Source organism: Curcuma longa, chromosome 1, assembly GCF_044706935.1.
Source record: "Curcuma longa cultivar G26 ecotype Majalengka, Jawa Barat chromosome 1, ITB_CL_G26_1.1, whole genome shotgun sequence".
NCBI classification, from domain to species: domain Eukaryota; kingdom Viridiplantae; phylum Streptophyta; class Magnoliopsida; order Zingiberales; family Zingiberaceae; genus Curcuma; species Curcuma longa.
The window spans coordinates 26,543,018-26,568,985 of NC_133861.1; the positions used below are offsets into that span (position 1 = coordinate 26,543,018).

Genomic DNA, 25,968 nt, shown 5'->3' on the forward strand with positions numbered 1-25,968 from the left:
ATAATACCTTTGAGCTTCTATCCAAATTCTGGAGCTAAACACTACAAAAATACAACCCTTTTGCGACATAAATATGGAATTTGCATTCTTCATTGTTTGTATTCGATTTAGAGGAAGTAATACCAAAAGACAAATTAGAACTAATACTCTCTTTGTTGTCTTGTTCTATATTTTAAGTTGTAAAATGTTTTGTTGTGCAACAAGGCACTTTCTTTATAAACGTTGATTTCTTATATGTTGCTTAATATTTTTATTGCAGGGAGTTTCTTTTTTTATTTCCTTCTTTGTTTCTGCCATATTCCACGAGATATTGCTCGGTTCATCTTTTATTGTCTTTCCTTCTTTTAATTGTTTGAGTTTAATCTTCTAGGGTTTGTTTTAACTTTTTAGAAACAAATTAGAAGTTATTTTATCAAATTGTATATAATTAGTAATCTTACTAAATGGTAGAACCGGCTATAAATTTTTTACAATTTTTCTTAAAGATTTTATTATGATAGAACTATTTGTTTAACAATCTTTGTAGATGGTCAATAATTTGCTATTAAATTATGGTAGAACCATTTGCTTAACAATCTTTGTAGATGATCAACAATCTTTGTAGACGACCAATAACGGTTTAAAATTCCTTTTTCTTTTCCATTTTGACTTTTTGGTGACCCAACTTATTACTCTTTGGCTGTCGTTGGTTTCAGGTGTTTCTACTAGCTAGTGTCCCATGATATGACTCAGTTGTCAGTAAGACAAGAGATGAAAATGATTTCGGTACTCATTATGCACATGAGGATGATGGAAAGCAAGATATTTATACTTTTATTGTTGACAATTGTCTTAATTGTCAAGAGAAGGAGTGGTAGGTTTAGGTGGGGCATATCATATGTTGTTCATGCATTGCCTAGATATAATATTAGGTCTATAAACTTAAATGAGATGATTTTTCATAGCGATCGACAATGTGTTGATAACTGCAGGATGGATAGAAGGTCTTTAGCCAAACATTGTTATTTGCTAATGACTCATGGAAAATTGAAAGGAACCAGAAATATGTCAATTAGTGAACTTATAATATCATTTCTTCACATTATTGCACATAATGTGAAGAATAGGATTCTAAAATGTCAAACAGCCAGATCCGGCGAGACAGTAGGCAATTTCATTTAGTTTTAAATCTGTTCCAAGGTTATATAACATTTTGTTTCGGAAGTTAGAACCAATCTTAGAAAATTACACGGATGAAAGGTGGAAATGGTTTAAGGTATAAGAAATTAATTTTCATAAATTTTTAAAAATCATTTTAATTTACATAATAAATTAATTTAATTTTATGATATTTCCTTGAGTTTAGGGTTGTTTGAGAGCGTTAGATGGAACTTATATCAAGGTCAATGTCCCAACAGTTGATAGACCAAGGTGTCGAATCAGAAAAGGTGAAATTGCAACCAATGTCTTGGGTGTATGCACACCGACCATACAATTTAGTTATGTTCTACCAGGTTGGAAAGGATTTGCGGCAAGTGACAGAGTCTTAAGGGATGCTATTAATAGGAGGAATGACTTGAAGATTTCTTAAGGTAATTAAGTTATAATTACCTTGAGGAAAGAGGGGCAAGAAAGAGGGGCGAGAAAAAGGGGTGATTGGAGCGGCGGAGGGAAGGGACTGGAGAAGAGAGACGGGAAGATGGTAGATTTTTGGCGTGGTCATATTGGCTTTCGAGTGCTAAGCGAAGAAGGGTAATATTGTAAATATTAAATTAAGGTATACATTAAAACTTTCAACCAAATAAGTTTTTATTGTATAATTTAGAATTAAACCAAACAACATAGGTTATATTTTATTCCCTATAACCTTAGTTATATGATTACTTGGTAATCACAACTAAGGTTAGACATTATAATTTAAACCAAACGGCCCCTAAAGGTAAAATAGGTGTAGCCAAATTACAATCCGAGTCAACCCACTTTAGTCCGCATAATGGGCCAGACACGGCCCAGTTTCTATTTAATTTAAAAATATGATTAATTAGCTTAATTTAGTTCAAGTTAATTGGCATATGATGTATTATACTAAATTTGCTTAAATAATATATATTAATTCTCAAAATAGATTCTTTTTGGAAAAAATAGTCAATAGCTTTTTAAAGGGTGTTTCATCACTAAATATTTATAGAAATTTTATAAAAAAGGTATTAAAATTCAAAGGTTTTTGGAAATAAAATCCGAGGACATTGTGAAATATGGAAAATTATGAAGGATGTAAAATAAAATTCTCTTTTACATAGCAAAAGAAAAAATCTCACAAAGTATTTCCATCTATCGTCTGTGTTTGATTATCTTTTGTTTACCTGATTTATTCTATAGGGATTTTCTTTTCGACTTGAAGAGTTTAATTGTTTCTATGATAAAATATCTTTCTCTTATAGTATTTAAAAATATCAAAGCTGAATTTGAATATATTTGATAATTTTTTCAAATCGAATTTTAATTCATAATATTTTATTTCATTGTTACGAGATGTTTACTAGTTGAATTGGAATTGAACTCTCATTATTTTTACATAATTTTAATTTATTTCAAATTAAATTATAATTTTGTGATTCAAATATGTTTTAAAAAAATCATAAATTTTTTAAATTTAAACTCAAATATTAATATTTTCATAATATTCATTATTTGCAACCTTAGTTATGGTATACAAAATGAATTGGACCGGGCCCAATTTTGGCCCATTTACAACCAAATAGAAGAAGCCATTTAGTTGGGCCGGCTCCTATATATGTATTAGCTGGGATAGAAAATTCTCGAAAGCCACAGTCCCACCCTCCCTCTCCGCTTCCCTCGCGATCCGGCACGGGTGTGCCCTCCGTCCCTCGCCGTCGCCTGCCGGCCGCCACCGCACGCCGCCTGCCCCTTGCATCGTGTGTTTCTACCTGTTGCGGTATAGAGTCTTGTTCGGCCTCCTCGTAAAATCTCTCCGGCCCAGCGGTTGGCCGATTACATCGTCGATCATCTAGGACGTGTTATTCTTCCTCCTTCAGCGGTCTATTCGTGGTTGTTTCTACAAATTGCTGCGAATAAGTAGGTTTACCTTCTCTTTTCCTCGAATTGGGTGGAAGTATTGAAGAGGCGAGCGGTACGATAGGGAGTGTTTATATTACAGGTTGTGTATGGTAGCACTGCAGGAGAGTTGTGATAATATATTCGATAACTAGTGGAGTGGATATATTTAAGCTAATGTTGTGGTACTCCGGTGGTTCTTGTGGGATATTGAGTTTAGGGATGGGCGATATAAGAGGTAGGTTGTATATTCAACCCACATTCAGGGTTAAAATTTTGTGGTTTGGTAGTGTTTTAGTTTAAAAGGTGGATGGTCTGGTGGAGCTAGGAGATAAAGGATGATGTTCGGTATTGCAAGGGTAATGTGGGTTGTTAGTATAATGTTTGTCAATTGGGAGCTGAGCAGAGTTATATTTCTTTTAGGGGTTAACTTGTGTGGAGTTGGAGACTGAAAGTTAAGAGTTCAATGTACCAATTCGTACTAGGAATCTGGATGCCATCTTTGGCTCTTTTTCTTGTATTACTCACATTGTCCTTCAGGACTCTAGTTTTTTTTGGTAGAGATATGTGTTATGCTAGACTTTCTATATATATTATCCATGCTAATTATTTATGGTATGTACTAAATGATAGTTATAGATCAAGAGTATTTATCAGTTTTTTTTTAATTTTTTTTCATGTTAGAAACTTAGGATTGAGTTTGATGCATGGATTCACACTTGGTGTGAGACTGCAATACGATGGTGATTAATTTCTGTTTTCTCACAGTGGTGCACTTTTGTAATTAAGCAGTTGTATCTTGGCTTTTTTAGATCTTTATAATTCATATTCTAGTATTTCATTGAAATTAGTTTTAGCATATCTTCAATTAAGTTGCATATCTTCCCTCATCTCATCATGCTATTTAACATGCAACATAGTCTTCACCTCTAGCTGGCATGTTCTATTGGGATTAGTTTTAGAAACGTGTATCAATCTAATTAGAATCATTTCCCCCCTGAAGAATAATGTTATTAATTATGGTTTTGTATGGCGAAAGATGAGATTCTGTGAGCATAAGTTGGAACTTCTAGAAACTGAATCTGGGTTTACTAGATTGGTTGGCAAAGCCAATTGGAATAGCATTTACTGGCACAGATCTTCCATTTTCGAGCTTCTCCTTTTCATCTTTGAGCATCCGGTCTGCTCTTTAAGTTAATCTATGTGGTCGCTTGCTTGTTTGGGTTTTTGTGTGTGTGTGTCTCTGTGGGGGGGGGGGGGGGGGGGGGGGGAGTTTTCTCATGGTTAGATACTGTGCAATCTTCCTTGTTTGGGCAACACTGGTGGGAGATTCAGCAGTCTCTCTTCATATCAACACTTGATTTTCTCTTGGTTAGTCATACTAGGCTGGTTGATTGCTTTTTTTTTTTTGAGAATTTCTGTAAGTTGTATGTTTATGTTGATGTATAAGAAGACATCCTTTTTGGTAGGATATTGTGGTAATTTAAATAATTGATGATATTTCGCTCCTATTTCAAACCTGCTTAAAAAGGGTATTAGACTTCCACATGTTAAGTTAATGTTTTCCCCTATTTTGTATGGGATGCAGGTTGTTAGTCCACATCACTCTTGGACACAACATCGGTTTACGTACTGCAATCTCAACTCCAACTTCAGCCGGTCGGTGCACAACCACTTTTACCGAGGTTTCACCTAGGAAAATGTGGAATCTTTCCCGGATAGCATTCACTAATCTGCAGAAATCTAGGAGACATTCCTATGCGATTCCCTCAACCATCTTCTCTCTGCAAAATGACTCTTGCTTTATGGTTCGAGAGTTTTTGGACAGTTTATTATTTATATTTTGAATTTTTAGTTTCAAGTTTTTCATTAAAGTTTGAATAATTTATGGGTTCATTTTGTGCTTTTGCGCAGCGAGGGTTTTACACTCTTGACTCACATGAGAGTGGAGGTTTAATTCCACATGAGCGGTTAAGAAACAAGAATCTTCTTTGGCCAGATTGTGCTAGAGGTATTTTTCTCCTTTTATTGGGTGGGTGGGGGGGCACTTATTGTGAACTTCTTTAGATAGTGTTTTGTTTTTAAATTTTTTGGTATTTTAACCTTATGCATTATATTATGTCATTGTCCATCTTACATTTTATTCAATTGCATGATCTAGTCGCTAAGCATAAGAAGATTGTGTAGATCAAACTATTGTAACAATTTGGATACTTGTGTGTATCCTAATGTTAACTCAGTTGACTCTCATGCTATAACATCAATAATGATGGAGGTAAGTCATGCCTTATGATGTATTTGGTAGTCGTATCTTTGGGTTGGAGTAAATCAAGCGGCCATCTCAAAAATTAGTTTAGGCTACATGACCCTTCTCTTTTTTCTTACGTCTAGATTTGAATGCATATGGTTGGGTTTTAGAGGGCGTCTCAGTTTATTTGGGTAGAGTTTCTTAGAGACATGGAAGCTAGATGTTGTTTTCATCTCCTGCACTTCTAGTATCTTTGAACTTTGATGTGATATTGTATGCTAGTGTTATTTTGTGGGCTTTCTAATGAGGTCTCATGCTATGGTGCTGTTTTAATATTTTTATGATGTAGTTCTTTACTATTGGTGTCCTTTTATTGTATCTATTATGGCTTCATCCTCTTGGTGTTATATTAATGTTCATGATGTGATTATCTATTGTTGTAGTTCCTTCATAGTAGTGTTGAACTGATTTCATGCTATTGGTGCGATTTGTTGTTTCTATGATGTTGATTTAACATTGCTGATGTTCCTCTATATCATTTCCAACTCGGTTTCAGCCTATTGGTGTCATGTTAATGTTTTTGTAGTTTGGTTTCACATTGTTGATGTTCCTTTATTGTGTTTTCTTGTGTGGTTTTATATTGTTGGTGTCATTTTATATATATATATATATATATATATATATATATATATATATCAGTCGTCTATGGCTAACCTGTTGATATGGCAAATTTACTCGGCTTTTTTTTAAAAAATTTTTTTTTTTTAGGGTTTAGAGATGTGATTTTGTCCAAATCTGATTTTCAAGAAAATTTTTAAAAATATACATATATTACATGTTACTTAGTAAAGAATTTTCCTAATTGTGTTAGCGAATTATGCCATGAAATTGTCAATGATGTTGATCATGCTCAAATGAAAAAGTCATGGTTTTGTTAGCTCCTATAATCTGTGTGAGAGAATCTCAAAAACCTATTATGACCATGATTATCAGTGATAGTATAATGCTACATTCTTAGCAATATAGTCTTACATAAAGTTAAATGGTGGGATAAAATCTATATAGCCAACCCCAAATAGTCTTAGAGATGATCAGTTAGGCTACCTATAGCATGCCCCAGGCTGTGTACGAGCACCATAAAGCCAGGGCATCTTTTTGAAGCAAACATTGCCTTTCTAAGGCGATGCCTAGCAGAGGTTACCTTTTGAGGTGCTGGACCTACACAAGGCATGTGATGCCCACACCGCTAGCCATGAAGGGCCTTTTTGCTATGCGTCAACTAGTTAAGCTGAATGTTCAAAAACCTCATAGCATCTTCCATCTCCTTTTTCTTTTTCTAAATTGGGTTCTTCGTTTTATTCCATTGATCCCATGCTCATCCTTTAAAAATCTATTTGATGACTCTTGTAGATGACGATGACTCTTCTAGATAAGGTACAATAATTTCTGTTCTCTTTATTTCTATTCTTATCTTTTTACATTTTTTATTTTAACAACCTCTTGCAACACAGATCACAATCAGACAACAATCGATCGTTTACCCCTTGTTTAAGTCGCTTCTCCCCCTTCTTGTTTCTTATCAAGTTCTTATGTATCAATTGCTTTCTTTCATAAGATGGTTTTATTTTTTTTAAAGAGATTCAAAGCATTATGCTTTTCTCCTTTTTTTCAATTTTTATTAATTTTGGTTTCAATTGAATTCTTTTTTTTATTTTCTTTGTACTGAATTTTTTTCTGGATTCTATCATCCTTATTATGTAATCCATTTGATTTTAAGATAGTAAGTCTACCTGATTTTATATTTCTTATTTTTTGTATCTTTAACCTTAAATCTCTTTCTCGGTGAGCGTTTGTTGCTTCTTGGCGACCTTGTTTTTTGTTTATTGGCGACCTTGCTTGGTTGTTTTTTTTGCTATCTTGTTCATTTTTTGTTTTAACCATCCCTTGCAACTCAGATCATTGATTCCGACAACAATCGATTGTTTACCCTTTGTTTACCTTGCTTCCCCCTTGTTCTTTATCAAAATCTCATGCATTAGCTGCTTTATGGTTCAAGTGATTTGAACCATTAAGCATTTTTTGTTTTTTATTATTAATTTCAAATAAATTCTATTTTATTTTATTCTAAGAAAGTAAGCTTACCCAATCCTTATAAACCTCTTCTTCTGTGACTTGCTACTCACCTTGAGCTCAAGGATGCTCTTACATGTATGGTCCTATCTCCCTTTCTCCTAGTAATAGTTAGAGGTGGCAAACAAGCCAAGTTACCCATGACCAGTCCTAACCTAAATGGCATAGGATGGGCAGTGTGTAGTGTGCCATTTAAGGCTCACCCTTGGTCCACATGTTTGGGCGAGCAAGGGCAGCTCACCTCCATGGTTTGGACCAAGAATGATCCAAAAATTAGTTGAGTCAGGCATCACCTAAAAATGAGTCATGTGTGACCTAACACAAAGTCGCCATCGAACAATATGTGCATATGACCAAGTATATGTCAAGGGCATTTAAATGACTCTTATTTTTTTTAAAACAATCTATAGTACCCTTATCTATATATATGATTATTTTTTTTTAAAAAAGGCTTACCAATTTTTCTATAAAGTACTTTTAATTCTCTCTTGAAACCGCTCTCATTGTCTTGCATTATTCCTTTATTTTTATTCCTATAAACACATTTTTTAATTTTCTATAAACACATTCACTCTAATTTTTTGAATTATTCTAAAAATCAAATTTTTATTAAAACTTTGATTTATAATTTATTTAGTATGTATTTAGGTTAGGAGCTAGTAATCTAATAATATAATACTTAGTAATTATAATAATATATATATAGTAAGCTAATTAAAATTTTAATTCACACCTAATTAAATCAATATCATATCAAAATTTATAATTTGATTTTAGATTAAACTATAAATTATCAGATTTTTAAAGTTTTCTCACTCCTTATCAGTGCTAAAATAAAAATTCAATTTAAAATAAATTCTAATATTTATTTTTATAAAATTAATTTGTGAATTAATTATAATATTATTATTGTAAAACTAAATAAATATGAATTATCACTAAATCACATTATTTTGAGTTTTTTTTGTATGCCTTGCATGTTGGACTAGGGCTGGTTCAATACAGTAGATTGAATTTTTCATATGAAATTGTATACCATGTCGAAAATTTCGGTATAAGGAAAATATAAGTACATATTGAAACTTTGGCATATCGAATTTTCGGTATGGTATAAATTTCATACCAAAATTATTCAATATTTCCGTATTTTCAGTATATCAAAATTATAAAAGGATAAAAAATATATTTACCCAATTGCCCACTGAAATTGTTTGATATTTTGGTAAATACCGAAATATCAAAAATAGTACCGTACCAAAATTTTCGGTATACCGTTAATATCAGTATATTCGGTATATGTCGGTATGATATGTGCGTTATGTCGAAATTTTCAGTATTTTTCCCACCCCTATGTTGGACTTCTTGTTTAATAACAAATCAAATTATTATATGAGATATTGGAGTAAATTAAAAATTATATGAACTTTTGCTAATGCTAAACTCTCTTTAAACTAATAATTTTCATAACCTTAAATAAAGGATGAATTTTGATTATGATTTAATTTTATTGACTAAAATTTTAGGGTTAAAATCATTTTTTAATTTCACTACCTAAACGATCAGTTTTTTAGCTTTATGTATATTTAATTTTAATTTTTATATTACACTTCAAACAAAATTAAGATGAATTTGTTGCCGCTTAGATTACCTCCTAATTGAACCTTCCTTAAGGTGAAATTAAAAAAACACTTTAAGAATTTAAATAATGTCATCTAAAGTGTGTTATATTATTAAAAAAATATTTTTTATCCAATGGTTTAAATATTTTTGGGAATAAAATAAAAAAGGAACAGATGTTAAATATAATTAGAAATATTATAAAATTTAATTTATAAAAAATATGAAATAGAAAAGTTTTGGAAGAAATTAAATGACTTAAGTATTTTTGGCAGAAATTTTAAATTAAATATATTGTAGCAACCTATTTCATGGAAACATGAAAGTTCTAATGTAATTAAATGACTATTATTTTTTGTTTTACCTTATTGTGTGTGTATTATACAATATTTCTATTAAAAAATTATTGACAAATATTTATTTATTTTTAAATTATTTTCTATGGACAATATAAATTTAAAGTGTTTATTTTGCAATATTACTATTAAAAAATTACATATTTTAAAATTTTATTTTCTTTACAAAATATAAATTTAAAGTGACAAATGGGGAGTTTCTAAAAAAATTAAACACCATTTAGGCCCATTAGGATTTCTAAGCCCAACCCACTTCGTCCTAATTGTGTATTTAAAGAGTAATCACCCCTAGAGTTCCATTCCCAATCTTCTAAGGTGTCATCTCCTTCCCCCTTCTACCCAAGGGCTCAAAGTCGGGTTCTAAGTCGAAGGTTGCAAAGAATTGTTTGTAGTAATTGTGAGTTTCATCTCTTTCGTTACTGTGAGATGTTAGTTTTGTTGGCAATCTAATGCTAATTTGATTTTCTTGCATTTATCGTTTCAATCAGGTGAAGTACTCAAAAGAGCCTTCCAACCTTACTAAGTTTAAGTTTCGTTAATGGTTTCTTCGCTTCAAGTTTTGATTTTGGCTGATCTCTACTGTTTTCCTTTAGATTTTGTGTTTGAATTGGTTTACCTTCGAATTTATACATTTAATGGTTGTTTAATGGAGATTTGAACTATAGAGTTCTCTACTTCCTCCGAGGAGTAATCTAGATTTTAAGATTTGTTTTTTGCCATCACATGAGTGGGATTCGACTTGTGATTGAGATTTTATTTAAACTTATTTTTATTGTGTTTGCAGCTGCAAAGGCGATGAGCTATGACTCGAGTGTTAACTCCAAGGTATGTTATAAACATTTGTTGGTTTAATCTAAGTTTGAAAAAATATTGTTGGGCAAATTTTACTTGCTAAAATGTCTTAGACAATGCGTCAACATTCCCGATTCTAAGAATTTGACGAGTGACTAATCAAGACTTGATATATAGATTAAGACTCCATGTAACATATGTTTCTCTCGAGAAACTTAAAATTCTACTCGCATAAATGATATTGGATGATAATGTTGTAATTAAGGGGGATGTATTTTGATTCACAGAAAAGGTTGCTTGTGTTTTTGAGTATCTAATTGAAATGAATTGAATTTGTATACAACATGTAGATGCATACATTTTGAATTGGTATATGAACTAGTATTCCTTTAATTGGTTATTTTTATGATAACTAATGACTATTCAGTGAATTAATCACCATGCCAATTTAGTTTTACTTATAACTAAACTAGTGTTGGAAGAAATTGTATATTATAATATTTTCTTTGTTGTAAAATAGTTTTATTTAAATGCAAAGTGCCCTTAGATGCCAAAAGATAATGACTATCTTTTGGTATAATTTTTTTGTTAATATAGAACATTTACCTGAAATATTGTCTACTATAAATTGGAGAAATATGGAAATTATCCATAGTTTGACATTTGAAATCTATTTTTCATACTTGGGGCACGATTTGCACCAACATTCTGGGCGAATGCATAGTAGATACATCCTACATTGTACTTTTTAAACTTACAATGTGCATTAACTTGAATTTCATAAACCTTATTACTTAGTGTCATTTTCCTCATGACATCGACATGGATCTCAGACATAGAAGAATAAGGAGTGATAGTTAAGGGAATTAAGTTTATAAGTTTAACGAGCTTTTGTCCTATACAAAATTTGAAATGGATTGCGGCTGGTAGCTCAATTTATCGAATTGTTACAAACAACTTTGGCTAGTGGCAAGATTGAGTCTCAAATACCCATTTTTTCACCCATTAAACACTTTAATACAGGGGCGGAGCTATAGGGGGGGCTCCTCGGGGCGGTCGCCCCCCTGCCCCCTTGACTTTGAAAAATGTGCAAGTTTTATTAAGAAAAAAAATTATTATCTTATGGGCTTGTTTTATGTAGTGGGCTGGAAAGACTGGGTCTATTCTTATTCTAGGACTTCTACCATTAATCATAGGAATAAATACAAAATTGATTATTTTTCTTCTCCATTCTCTACTATCGGTCGAACTTCCTCCCCCACCAAAAGCTGTGGACACTGATAGGTTTTCTCTTCTCTTTGCACTTCTTTTAAAGTTAAATCAATACATCCTCTCCCTTTCATCAATTATATATTATATATTTTGATTGATTTCAACTTAGGTTGGATATTTTGTTAAACTTTGAAGGATTCAGTATTCTTTTCTTGTGGCAATTATCTGGCTTATTTCGATTTTTGGGCTTTCCGATTATTTCAATTTAGTCTATTATTGTTTTGTAGGGAAAATCACTTTGTTTCAATTTGGACAGTCCGAACCGAAGAGAAGACAAAAAAACATCTGCTAGTTTTTGTATTTTCTTCTCTCACTCACGAGTTGCTAAATTATTTTGGATAATTTATTTAGTTTTTTAATTTATTATTTTAAACTTTAGTAGTGTTATTATGATCTATGTATTCAGTTTTATTTTTGATAAATTATAAAAATTTGTTGATATTTTTACTCTAATATTTTATTGAACTTTTATTGTTTTTTAATTTATAGTGACGTGATGAGCAATAGGAAGATTGATTCTTATTTCAAAAAAAGAAATCTTGATGGGGAGACAAATATTAATTCTTCTACACATGATGGTAATCCGGTGATGGCCGATAAAGGTGGTGAACTGTTGAATAATCAAGATGGTCAAGTTAATCAATCTGATTCTCCTCCAAAGAAGTGTCCGAGAGTAGATAATGCATCACTTGATGATTCTCAAATTGAAAGAGATCTTGGTAAACGTCAAATGATATGAAAATATCCAGTGGAAAAAGAGATGAAATTCGACGATTATATTTGAGAGCCGGTCCTTATCAAGTTGCTCCACCTGTATTCAAGGGTAAAGGTAGAAAGTTTTTAACTTCTTGGTATGAATCATTTAAGGATTGGTTAGAATATTCGCCTACAGAAAATGCAATATTTTGTCTTCCGTGCTTTTTTCCAACCCAGATTCGACAAGTACATTTGTTGTCGGTGGATTCAAGTCTTGGAAAAAAGTAAATGCTGGAAATGATTGTGCTTTTTTGTCTCATGAGGGAAAGACACCTAACTCTTTGCACAGGGTGGCTGTTGGCAAATGTCATGATTTGATGAATTCATTGCAGCATATAGACATGAATATGGATTGGCAGTCTCAAGAGTTAGTTGTGAAGAATCGATTAAGGCTTAAAGTTTCAATTGAAGTTGCCAAATTATGTGCATTTCAAGGTATTGCATTCAGAGGTCATGATGAGAGTATTGATTCATATAATAGAGGTAACTTTTTGGAGATTATAAAGCATACGGCTGCCTTTAATGATGATGTTGCTTCTGTTGTTCTTGAAAATACTCCTCAAAATGCAACTTATAGTTCTCCTGCAATTCAGAAAGAGATATTGTCCCTCTATGAAAGCAAAATTCAAAGATTTATATGTTCTGAGATTGGTGATGAAAAATACTATCTCATTGTGGATGAATCTCGAGATGAATCTTTTAGGAAACAAATGTGCATTATTTTGAGATTTGTTGACAGAGAGGATTTTGTTCGGGAAAGATTTTTTGACATTGTTCATGTAAAGGATACTAAAACTTTGACATTGAAGGAAAAAAATATACAAGGTTCTCGCTCATCATAATATTAGTACACATAATATTCGAGGACAAGAATATGATGGTGCTAGTAACATGCATGGGGAGTGGAATGGTTTGCAAGCTTTGTTTTTGGAGAAATGTCATTATGCATATTATATTCATTGTTTTGCTCATAGGCTGCAACTGAGTATAATGACATTTCTCCAAAAACATTTCTCCAAATGTCATTTCTCCAAAAACAAAGCTTGTATATAAAGGTGGTGAACTGTTGAATATTATGTGCATAATGACATTTCTCCAAAAACAAAGCTTGCAAACCATTCCACTCCCCATGCATGTTACTAGCACCATCATATTCTTGTCCTCGAATATTATGTGTACTAATATTATGATGAGCGAGAACCTTGTATATTTCTTCCTTCAATGTCAAAGTTTTAGTATCCTTTACATGAACAATGTCAAAAAATCTTTCCCGAACAAAATCCTCTCTGTCAACAAATCTCAAAATAATGCACATTTGTTTCCTAGAAGATTCATCTCGAGATTCATCCACAATGAGATAATATTTTTCATCACCAATCTCAGAACGTATAAATCTTTGAATTTTGCTTTTATAGAGGGACAATATCTCTTTCTGAATTGCAGGGGAACTATAAGTTGCATTTTGAGGAGCATTTTCAAGAACAACAGAAGCAACATCATCATTAAAGGCAGCCGTATGCTTTATAATCTCCAAAAAGTTACCTCTATTATATGAATCAATACTCTCATCATGACCTCTGAATGCAATACCTTGAAATGCACATAATTTGGCAACTTCAATTGAAACTTTAAGCCTTAATCGATTCTTCACAACTAACTCTTGAGACTGCCGATCCATATTCATGTCTATATGCTGCAATGAATTCATCAAATCATGACATTTGCCAACGGTCACCCTGTGCAAAGAGTTAGGTGTCTTTCCCTCATGAGACAAAAAAGCACAATCATTTCCAGCATTTACTTTTTTCCAAGACTTGAATCCACCGACAACAAATGTACTTGTCGAATCTGGGTTGGAAAAAAGCACGGAAGACAAAATATTGCATTTTCTGTAGGCAAATATTCTAGCCAATCCTTAAATGATTCATACCAAGAAGTTAAAAACTTTCTACCTTTACCCTTGAATACAGTTGGAGCAACTTGATAAGGACCGGCTCTCAAATATAATCGTCGAATTTCATCTCTTTTTTCCACTGGATATTTCCATATCATTTGACGTTTACCAAGATCTCTTTCAATTTGAGAATCATCAAGTGATGCATTATCTACTCTCGGACACTTCTTTGGAGGAGAATCAGATTGATTAACTTGACCATCTTGATTATTCAACAGTTCACCACCTTTATCGGCCATCACCGGATTACCATCAACATGTGTAGAAGAATTAATATTTGTCTCCCCATCAAGATTTCTTTTTTTGAAATAAGAATCAATCTTCCTATTGCTCATCACGTTCCTATAAATTAAAACAATAAAAGTTCAATAAAATATTAGAGTAAAAATATCAACAAATTTTTATAATTTATCAAAAATAAAACTGAATACATAGATCATAGTAACACTACTAAAGTTTAAAATAATAAATTAAAAAACTAAATAAATTATCCAAAATAATTTGGCAACTCGTGAGTGAGGAGAGAAGAAAATACAAAAACTAGCAGATGTTTTTTTGTCTTCTCTTCGGTTCGGACTGTCCAAATTGAAACAAAGTGATTTTCCCTACAAAACAATAATTGACTAAATTGAAATAATCGGAAAGCCCAGAAATCGAAATAAGCCAGATAATTGCCACAAGAAAAGAATACTGAATCCTTCAAAGTTTAACAAAATATCCAACCTAAGTTGAAATCAATCAAAATATATAATATATAATTGATGAAAGGGAGAGGATGGATTGATTTAACTTTAAAAGAAGTGCAAAGAGAAGAGAAAACCTGTTAGTGTCCACAGCTTTGGGTTGGGGAGGAAGTTTGGCCGATAAGAGAGAATGGAGAAGAAAAATAATCAGTTTTGTATTTATTCCTATGATTAATGGTAGAAGCCCTAGAATAAGAATAGATTCAGTCTTTCCAGCCCACTACATAAAACAAGCCCATGCGATAATAATTTTTTTCTTAATAAAACTTGCACATTTTTTCAAAGTCAGGGGGGTGACCGCCCCCAGGCGCCCCCCCCTGTAAGCTCCGCCCCTGAGTAACGGTGAGTACAATTCCATATTTTTTTAGTTGTCTTTGTTGTTTACCATATGTGATATTGTGATATGATTCATGTAACATCTCGATGTTATGAGAGACAATAAAATCAATTTAACACAAGTGCAATAATCTCCTTTTAAAGTGTAGTTAGGTTGTAGCATGCAATTCCCAAATAAGAAAGTCTCAAGGTGAAGTTCTAATAATGCAAGCAATGCAAAAGCATGTGCCCTAAAATAGGTACCTGTCTTAGATTACAAAATCTACCAAATCATGTGGTTCCCATTTTGTTTTAGTCTATCAAATCCTACTACAGTCATATTTAGATGTGTAATGTGGTGACCACATGACTTAGTGAAAATTGGTTTGTTGTCCACACTAGAACTATGTTTTAGAACAAAATGTACTCTTGTATGAACTCAACCTACCTAACATTATAACATTTAATTTTTTCTATGATTGAATGAAATTTAGCGTTTTTTGATCTAACTGAAGAATAAACTCATGGGGTAGTAGATAATAACGCAAATGCCTCATAGCTTGAATAAAAGTATAAAACTCTTTGTCAGTAGGTAGAATAACATTATGGAGTCTCATTGAATTTTTTGCTAAAGAACATAATTAGGTGACCTTATTAGTGTAGTGTGCCCTAACATGTCGCAAGACGCCTTATATGATTTAGAGAGGGTATATGGTTTAGAGAGAGTAGGATGCCTAAGAGTCATCCTTTCCTTTGTAGCAAAAGATGGAATCGCACCCTGAGCAGTCCTACACAGTCGGCCCCATAATTATCTGTGAGAAGGTAAATAAGGAAGTTGTAGTTGGCCATTATGGGGGAGGGTATTTTTCTCGACTTCGCCGAGATTCGACCGTTACCCATTGTAGCAATATCTGCCCCACATTAGCCAACTCAACCCTGCCCCGGGGGGTAAGAGCCATCCTTTCCTTGATCTCCTTAAAGGTTGTCTAGATTGCTTAATCTATTGGAACTCTTTTTTTTAGGCATTTTGTTATGGGAACCATAATGGTAGTGAATCCATTGATAGAAACTTGCAAAGCCATGAAGTTTTGAGCATCTGAAAGGAAATGTGGCTTGGGCCATTGTTGGATTAAGGAAAAGAAGTTGGGGTTGTAGGAAAGAGCAGATTAATCGTAAGGGTCTTTAGAATGAGGTGACTATGCTTAAGGTGTTCACTATGTGTCACACTATAGATCCAATTAGACCAAATTTTCCTATGAAAGGTTTTACGACTTGGTTCATCAAACTTATGAAGGTACTAGGAGCTTTTGGAAGTCTAAAGGACATCACTAACCATTATACAGTCCATCTTGAGTTTTAAAGGTAGGATTTCATTCATTGCCAATCCTAATTCTAATTTGGTGATATCCACCATGCAATTTGATCTAAGAGAATCAATAGGTTCTTACCATCAAGACAAGCATTTCATTAAAAGTGATCTTTTTGATGGCATCACTATCCATACACATACTCCGAGAGCTATCTTTTTTAGGACCAATAAGAATGGAACGATCACAAACTCATGCTTTCTCTAATAAAAGCTTTTTGAGTCTTTTATTTGCTTGTTAAGTTCAACACTAGGGGTGTCAATTCTGATGGGTTAGGTGGGTTCAGGTTTAGTCGAAACAAGGATATTATAAAAAAATTTCAATCCGAATCCGGCTCGAATCCAAACTTAACTTGAAAACTATAAACCCGACTTGAACCTGGCCAACCCGAAAAACCCGACCGATTTGATTAAAAAAGGTTTTTTTTGTTATTTTCTCTAATAATTCTTCACTTCTATCTTTTCATTATTGTCATACTAATCTTTTGCCATTGATGTACATAAAACATCTAAATTTTCAAAATAGAATTTGATTTAACTCCAAAATAACTTATCCATCAATAATTCAGGTCAACTCGAATCCAATCCGAACCCAATCTGACCCAAAAAATTATGTTGTCGAGTTCATTTTTGATACCCCTATTCAACACACTCTAATGCAATCATACGATAGTTTGGTAGGATGCACAATTTTGATCTTGGAATGTAATAAATGACTTGTTGGATTGTGTGCATAGGCAAGAGTTAGTTGGGTAATTCTTCACTAGTTTTATCTTGGAATTCATTTAAAATCTTTTGGCGAATCTCTAGGGCTAACTATGAGGCTCTGGATTACTAATGCTACCATGACTCTTGGCTCTATTCTTCTTCCAATTGGGGCTATGCAAGAAGACGGAGGGGGATATTTTTGAGGGTATTGGTTTGGTTGTGGCACAGGTTTGGATTCAAGTTCGCTAAGCTTTACTGTTGGGTATGGTACCCATTGTGCTTATTTTTTTTTTGTTTTCTTGTCTATAATAATGGATGTTTTAACTATTGTGCTTAATTAGAAGGGAGGTCTAATTTACCAATGTCACGTTATAAGGACTCGGGTGAGTTTGAAGGCGGCTTAAATTCTAAAATGGGTCCTTGTGAAACAACATTCATGCAACTCCCATTGTACTATGCAAGAATTACTCCCTCATTTTTCATGTGTAGAAGATGGTAGTACGTTTTCACGTGTTGTCAAGCATGAGCGTGGAAATGGTACAACACACTACTTCAAATCTATGGTTGTTCTTCACTTTCCTCTTTTTCATGGTGCTCGTTAAGATGGTCAATTTCTTCTTCATTTCTTCATGCTAGAAAGTATGTCACTTTGTCCTTAGGATTGGGTTCATGTTCGAAGGCTACGACTCTTTGTACACTTAGATACCACATGACCTTTACTGTGACAATTGAAACTTGGGGTTTTTTTATTTTTCATGGGGCTCATATATTCGTCTCTACTTGTTGGATGACAGACCTAGTGTGGGTCAACCACGTGTCTAACTTAAATCCTTTGAATGACAAAGAGGAGAATGCCCTAATAATAAATAAGCAAGCGACATTGCTACAGAACAAATCACTCTACAAAAACCCACTTGGTATTTATGGAGTGTCTATAGGGATTTATGGAGCCAAAGTGTAAATAGTCCTCATCTTATTTGTCTATTCATTGTTGGATGTGTTTTACTATAAAAATACATACGTTACAAATTATTTATGATTATTCTCGACGAAGAGACCTACTGTCCACTAGGAGAAACAAAACATATATTCAAGGAGAGATCTGATGGATGGAACTAATACATGAACAAACTTAATAGGAACTCAGGAACTCTGACTCTGATACTAAATTAATGCAACACAAAAATTGAATTAAAACTCCAAAAATTAATCAAATTAGAATTCTATCAGTTGAATGATACCCGATACATTGAATTGATAACTTTTATAAACAACCTTACCTAAACTGTGAAAGCAATATCCTAGTTGGGAAATATAATATTACCAAATTAAAAATTATCAACCTTTTGTCAATTAAAATAGACAATTACTAAAATCAATTACAAATTTCAAATCCAAATCCATTCCTTTTCCTTGTTTGTATTAAGAGTTTTAGGCAATTTGCTAATTGTTAAATTGATGCCAATATTTTCAAATAACATCTGATATGGCATATTTATGCTCTGCCTTCCACTACCATTAATTGGATGACAAGTGTCAATGAGCTTAATTTTATAGAGAACAATAACTAGCATAAAATTTATATAAATTGTTGGCTGCCCACAATTAGGATGACCTTATCAGTTACCTCCATTAGTCTAATAATTCTATTTTTCAGTGTTATAAATTGATGTTATCTTATCTACACATTTAGCTATATCTTTAGAGCAAATTCCTTAACAAGGCTTATCATAATTGCCAGCGATATTTTCTTGTCAGGGCCTTTTTCGTGCCACCAAAAACAGATTTCAAAGCTTCACGCATGTTACATTTCACTTCGATTTTGTTGTTACTTACACTGCATATTATGGTTGATTATTGTTGTTATTTTTTGTTATATAGTATATAGTGCCCTTCATACTGCATGCTATGATAATTATTTAAATACCTGATCTTTCATATTATGCTTGTATGTTTTAGATTTTGTAGGATGAAAGTAATGTTATGTTGTTATTGTCCAGATATGTGAAAACAATTATGGTGTTACCACCAATTCTGAACCATTTGATGTGGCCATCATTGGTGGTGGAATGGTTGGCCTGGCCCTTGCATGTGCCCTGTGTAGGTATTTACTAATGTGATGTTGCTTTTCCAGGTCAGCTTTTGGTTTATTTTTCTGTCTCCATGGTATGGAGAACCTCCAATCTTCTTAATGCTGTAGTTTACTGAGATGACAAGAAATGTATATATTGTTGTATATTTATCCATATTGGCCTCATTATCTTCCTGATCGATGGATGATCTGCCTAAAGCCAAACTTTACATAAATTAGGATGTCAATGCTTTATCAATATTTAAATCCAGTTACTATTCGCTTCTCACTTGTCATGATTTGTGGATTTGTTTTAGATTTGATAGGGCTTTAGGTGCTTATAATCTTACATCCCTAAGAAATCCTATTGTTGACCTTGCAGCAAGTACACCTTTTACGAAGCATTTAAATGTTGCCATTGTTGATCCAAATCCGGCATTGGGTGGGAGCCACTATTACATTAAAAATGAGATACCCAGCTCAAGGGTTAGCACCGTTACTCCTGCAACCATTTCATTTCTTAGAGGTGGGTAATAAATCGGTCACCTTTCACATTCTATTTGATGATTTTTTCTATTCTACTAGTTCTTTTAGTCGTCCAAATATAAGTATTCTAGTACTTTTGTTAGGAATCATGTTATTGTAATGTTTCAAAAAAATGATTAATAGAATTATTCATTTTATTTGCTATTCTTTAGAACACCTTTGATCATGATGTCCTTACTATATAGTTTATTTTATAGTGGACTAGGGCAAGGCTTAAAGTGTTATCATGTGGTGGTGTGTTTGTATTTTAATGGAACAATACAACTTAAGTACCTTATCACGTAGACACTTAACTCGCTTCGAGACACTTTGAAGTGTATCGAGATTAACTCAAATACGGTTTAGTTCTATAATGAGTTTCTACTTTAATTTAGTTATCGAAAGTAAATTGAATTGAAAATTTAAAATAACAAATATAATAAACTTCTGAACTAATGATCATTCCTTAATAACTTGAATTATTATCTTGCATTATGTGGTTATATTAAAACTACCAATGTTGGTCCCAAGTGGTCCCAAGCTTGAATTAAAAAAGATTGAGGGTTGTGTTAGGTTGCTAGTCAACATCAAATACAAAGGAATGTTCTATGAATGAATCCATCAAACTATTATGTTAATGTTAGGTTGTTCTCCGAAAGGAATACGTTGCAGAGTTTGATCGTAACATCACAGTAAAGACCACTATATTTTCATGAGAACTTAGGTGTAGTGTTAAATATACAAGAGTTTTTATATCATAGGTTAGATAAAACAAACATTATATGAATATTGATTGTTTTGGATTTGTAACATAGGAATATTCATAAAATAATGGAGTTAGTAGACACGATGATTAAGAGAAGAATTAATATATTATATTTACAAGAGATAAAATATGATAGAAAACTAAGGTTGTAAGTTATGGTACACAAGGAGCTAAACAAGAAATGAAATAGTTATTGTTGTAGATAGTTCATTAAAAAATGAAGTTGTAGTAGTTAGGAAGGGGATAAGATTATAAATCTTAAGATAGTGGTGGTGAAAGAAACTATTAATATAATTAACATCTATACAACTCAAGTATGATTAGATGAAGACACCAAATATAAATTTTGAAAAGACCTAGATGAGGTAGTACAAAAAAATCAGCCAAACAAAATGATTTTAATAGCTCTAAATGAGTATGTAGAGTAAAAAATGATGAATATGATAGGGGTATGAGGGTTATACTTTTGAAAAAAAATAAAGAAGGAAAAATTATATCAGATTTTGCGATAGTATATGAACTTATAATGACTAATATACTTTTCAAAAAAAGAGAGCCTTTAGTTTTGTTTAAAAGTGAAAAGAATAAGTTGCAAATTGATTGAAAAATGATAGAAAGATTTGTAAAGATTGTAAAGTCATACTACCTAACATAGGTTAGTAGTATTAGATATACACTTCTAGTATCAATAGAAGAAGATGGGATGACTCCTAAAATCAAGTGGTGGAAGTTGACAGGAAGCAAAATATATTTAAAGAGATGGTAGGACCATATGCATTAGGAGAAAATGAACAACCTACAAGTTATTATACACTTGTAATAATTAGACCCAACTACAATTTGGAACCAACAATTCGAAAAATATTGATCTCTAATTTTAACCTCAAAGGCGGTTACAATTCACGATTCAGAACTGCCAATTATTGTTTGATTAATGGTTCAAGATTTTTATTTTTATTTTTATTTTTAAAAACTCCGCCTGTGATAAGTTTACCTTATCATTGCCGGTCCCAAGCCCGGATAAAGGAGGAGGGTTGCGTTAGGTTGCCAGCCAGCGTTAAACTAAGGCAAACACTCATGAATGGATCCATTAAACTATTGTGTTAATGCTAGGATGTTCCCCGGAAGGAACGCGTTGCAGGGTCCGACTGTAACGTCTCGGCAAGGACCGCTACATCTCCATGAGAACTTGGGTGTAGTGTTAAATGAGCAAAAGTTCTCACACCATAGGTTGGGTAAGAATAAAAATTATAGGAAAATTAATAGTCTAAGATTTGGAACATGGAATATAGGAACACTTACTGGTAAAACAATGGAGATAGTAGATACGATGATTAGGAGAAGAATTAATATTTTGTGTGTACAAGAGACAAAATGGGTAGGCGAAAAGGCAAAGTTGATAGAGAACTCAGGTTATAAGTTATGGTACACAGGGAAAAGTAAAACAAGAAATGGAGTTGGTGTTATTGTAGATAGTTCGTTAAAGGATGAAGTTGTAGGAGTAAATAGAAAGGGGGATAGAATTATAGCTCTCAAAATAGTAGTGGAGAAAGACACTATAAATGTAATTACTGTATATGCACCTCAAGTAGGATTAGATGAAAATACCAAAGCAAGGTTTTGGGATGACCTAGATGAAGTATTATAAAATATTCCATCAAATGAAATGATTTTAATAGGAGGTGATCTAAATGGACATGTTGGAGTGAAAAATAAGGAATATGAGAGGGTGCATGGAGATTATGGGTTTGGAACAAGAAATGAGGAAGGTAAAACTATACTGGATTTTGCGATAGCATATGATCTTATACTAGCTAATACGTTTTTTAAGAAAAGAGAAGAACACTTGATCACATTTAAAAGCGGAAATAATAAATCGCAAATTGACTTTTTTATGGTTAGGAAGAGGGATAGAAAGATTTGTAAAGATTGTAAGGTCATTCCTGGAGAAAGTTTAACTACCCAACATAGGTTAGTAGTATTGGATATACGTCTTAAGCATAATATCCATAAAAAGAAAATATCCACTACTCCTAGAATTAAGTGGTGGAAGTTGAAGGATGAGAAACAAAACATATTTAAGGAGAAGGTAGAAGGACAAGTATTAGGTGAAGTATACGGTGACCCTACTACGACATGGGATAAAATGGTATCACAGTTGAAAATAATAGCCAAGAGTATACTCGGCGAGTCAAAGGGGCATGTACCACCAAGTAAAGAAACTTGGTGGTGGAATGAGAAAGTACAAGAAAAAGTAAAGGAAAAACGAATAGCCTATAAGAAATTATATATTTGCAAGAATGAAGAAAATTTAAAAAAATATACATTAGCTAAGAAAGAGGCTAAAAAAGCAATGAATGAAACTAAAAATACAATTTTTGAGCAGTTATATCGAAAATTGGATATAAAAGAAGGAGAAAAAGACATTTATAAAATAGCTAAAGTAAGAGAGAGGAAGACAAAAGATATTAGCCAAATAAGATGTATTAAAGATGAATGCAATAGGGTATTAGTAAATGATGGAGAAATAAAAGAGCGGTGGAAAAGGTATTTTCATCAACTTTTTAATGAAGGTGTAGATGATCAACTTAACTTTTAGGTAATTTAAGCAGGTTAAATGAGTATAGAAATTTTAATTTTTACCGTAGAATTCAAATTTCAGAAGTAGAACAAGCTTTAAACAGAATGAAAAATGAAAAAGCCGTTAGACCAGATGATATCCCGATAGAGGTATGAAAGTGCCTAGGGAAACAAGGTATTGAATGACTTACAAAATTATTTAACATGATATTGAAAACAAAGAAAATGTCAGATCAATGGAGAGTAAGTACTCTAATTCCCTTATATAAGAATAAGGGGGACGTACAAAATTGTGCAAATTATAGGGGCATTAAATTAATGAGTCATACCATGAAACTTTGGGAAAGAGTAATAGAAAAACGATTAAGGAAAGAGACTATGGTCACCGAAAATCAATTTGGGTTTATGCCTGGTAGGTCGACAATAGAAGCTATACATCTTCTCAGACAACTAATTGAAAAGTATCGGGGGCAAAAGCAAGATCTACATATGATATTTGTTGATTTAGAAAAAGCTTATGATAGAGTCCCAAGGGAAATTATATGGAGAATTCTAGAAAAGAGGGGTATTAGCATGGTATATATTGACCTAATTAAGGATATGTATGAGGAAGCAACGACTAGAGTGAAGACTTCAGGCGGATTAACTGAAGCATTTCCAATAAAGATAGGGTTACATCAAGGGTCAGCTCTAAGTCCTTATCTTTTTACACTAATCATGGATGAACTTACTGGACACATTCAAGATACCGTACCATGGTGCATGTTGTTTGCAGATGATATTGTATTGGTAGATGAGACACGTGAGGGAGTAAATGCTAAATTAGAATCTTGGCGAGAAACACTAGAAGAGAAAGGTTTTAGGCTCAGTAGAGTAAAGACAGAATATATGGAATTTAAGTTTAGCAATATTGAACGTAATGAGACAAGTATTAAAATAGGAGATGATGAGTTGTCTGGAACTGAGAGCTTTAAATATTTAGGATCATTTTTGCAAGCCGATGGAGGGATTGAGAGAGATGTCTTACATAGAATACAAACAGGATGGTTGAAGTGGAGGAGAGCATCAGGTGTTTTATGTGATCGTAAAGTGCCTATAAAACTTAAAGGAAAGTTCTATAAAACGGCAGTTAGACCTGCCATGTTATATGGCGCTGAATGTTGGGTTATGACTCGAGCACGAGCAAAAGATGAGAGTTGCGGAGATGAGGATGTTAAGATGGATGTGTGGACATACGAAGATGGACAGAATAAGAAATGAGAGCATTAGAGAGAAAGTTGGAGTTGCATCTATTGAGGAAAAACTCCGTGAGACACGTTTAAGGTGGTACGGACATGTACTTAGATGACCGATAAATGCTCCAGTTAGGCGGTGTGAAACTATGACAAATACGCATATCAAACGAGGGCGAGGTAGACCAAAAAAGACTTGGTTAGCAACAATAAAACAAGATAAACTTTATTTAAGTATAAATGATGATATAATAGGAGATAGAGCTCAATGGCGTAAAAGGATCCATATAGCCGACCCCACTTAGTGGGATAAGGCTTGGTTGTTGTTGTTGTTGTTGTATTTTTATTTTTAAAAAATTGATAAATTGAAACAATATAAAAAAAGATTTAAACGTATTTAAGTTGCCAATGTATTCCTTTAGGGTATAGAGAATCAAAATACGATTTAAAATATCGAGGCATACTACTTGATACGTACGATTTTTATTGTTTCGACGTGGGATCGGTACTAGCACTCGACTAGCACAACATGCACGTGATAATTTCGCATGCGTCATCGTGTATGTCTTTGCTCGTGTTGAGTTGCAGCATAGTACGCATCATAGATTAGGTCAACTAGGGCGATTAACAAGGGCAACCAGTGAGAGATCTGTAGCATCGGTGAGGTGGCGATCACTCTTCTTCGGATAATCAGGTATGATAGTAAATTTTAAATTTAAGTAGAGAAGAGATGCTAGCGATCAGAATCGCAAGTAGAGGGTGGTAAAGTCAAAAGATGGCGGAAGCGGAATCGCGAGAGAAGAGGTGGAATAGGGTTTTATTAAAAAATCAATATAACAATTTTAATTAAAAGTGTTATATTTAAATAAAATATGAATTTATATGTTATAATAACAGTTATATTTATTATATCAGTGTTATATTAAATTTTGATAAAATATATTATTTAAAATTTATATATATATATATATATATATATAATGTATTATTTGATACGGGTTTGCTATGCTGCGCGACACCCGTATTCGCGTCCGTGCGCGATGCCCGTATCCGCCGTTGATCACAAGATCTGACCGTTTAAATCTAGGAATGCACAGTGCTCGAGCCCCGACCCCCGCCGATGCCGTCCGCCCTCGCTGCGCCGTCCGGCCACCACCGGCCGTCGGCCCGGCCTCGATCGACACGCTGCTCGTCGGCCGGCGTTGGATTCTGGCCGGAAACCGGCACAATTTGGTAGGAATCGCGGCGGGCAGTGGCCGCGCCAGATTCCGATCGAATCGCGGTCGGTTTATGGCCAAATCGCGGCCGGAGACCGATCGAGCCACCGGCGGTCCTTCCTCGGCTGATCTCCGACCGCGATTTGGCCAGAAATCGGCCGTGATTTGGTCCCCAGTGGGCGCGTGTTGGATTTGGCGGTTTCCGACCGAATTCGCCAGATTCTGATCGGAATCCAAGGCCGGACGGTGCGCCGGCAAGTGGGGCG

The 25,968-nt window shown here is 33.4% G+C and overlaps 1 protein-coding gene across 2 annotated transcripts in view; it reads left to right on the plus strand.

Moving 5' to 3' along the window:
- Positions 1-25,968, plus strand: part of LOC141836522 (uncharacterized) — a 38,260-nt gene that overhangs the window by 426 nt on the left and 11,866 nt on the right. Inside the window, exons 2-6 of one of the 2 annotated variants that reach the window (XM_074724032.1) lie at positions 4,643-4,862; positions 4,969-5,065; positions 10,190-10,230; positions 19,312-19,411; positions 19,765-19,908. In XM_074724032.1, the coding sequence (XP_074580133.1) occupies positions 4,755-4,862; positions 4,969-5,065; positions 10,190-10,230; positions 19,312-19,411; positions 19,765-19,908 (490 nt within the window). In that variant the 5' untranslated portion in view covers positions 4,643-4,754. Of the gene's footprint in view, positions 1-4,642; positions 4,863-4,968; positions 5,066-10,189; positions 10,231-19,311; positions 19,416-19,764; positions 19,909-25,968 lie in introns of those variants that run through there. The other variant, XM_074724041.1, reaches the window with a different exon arrangement.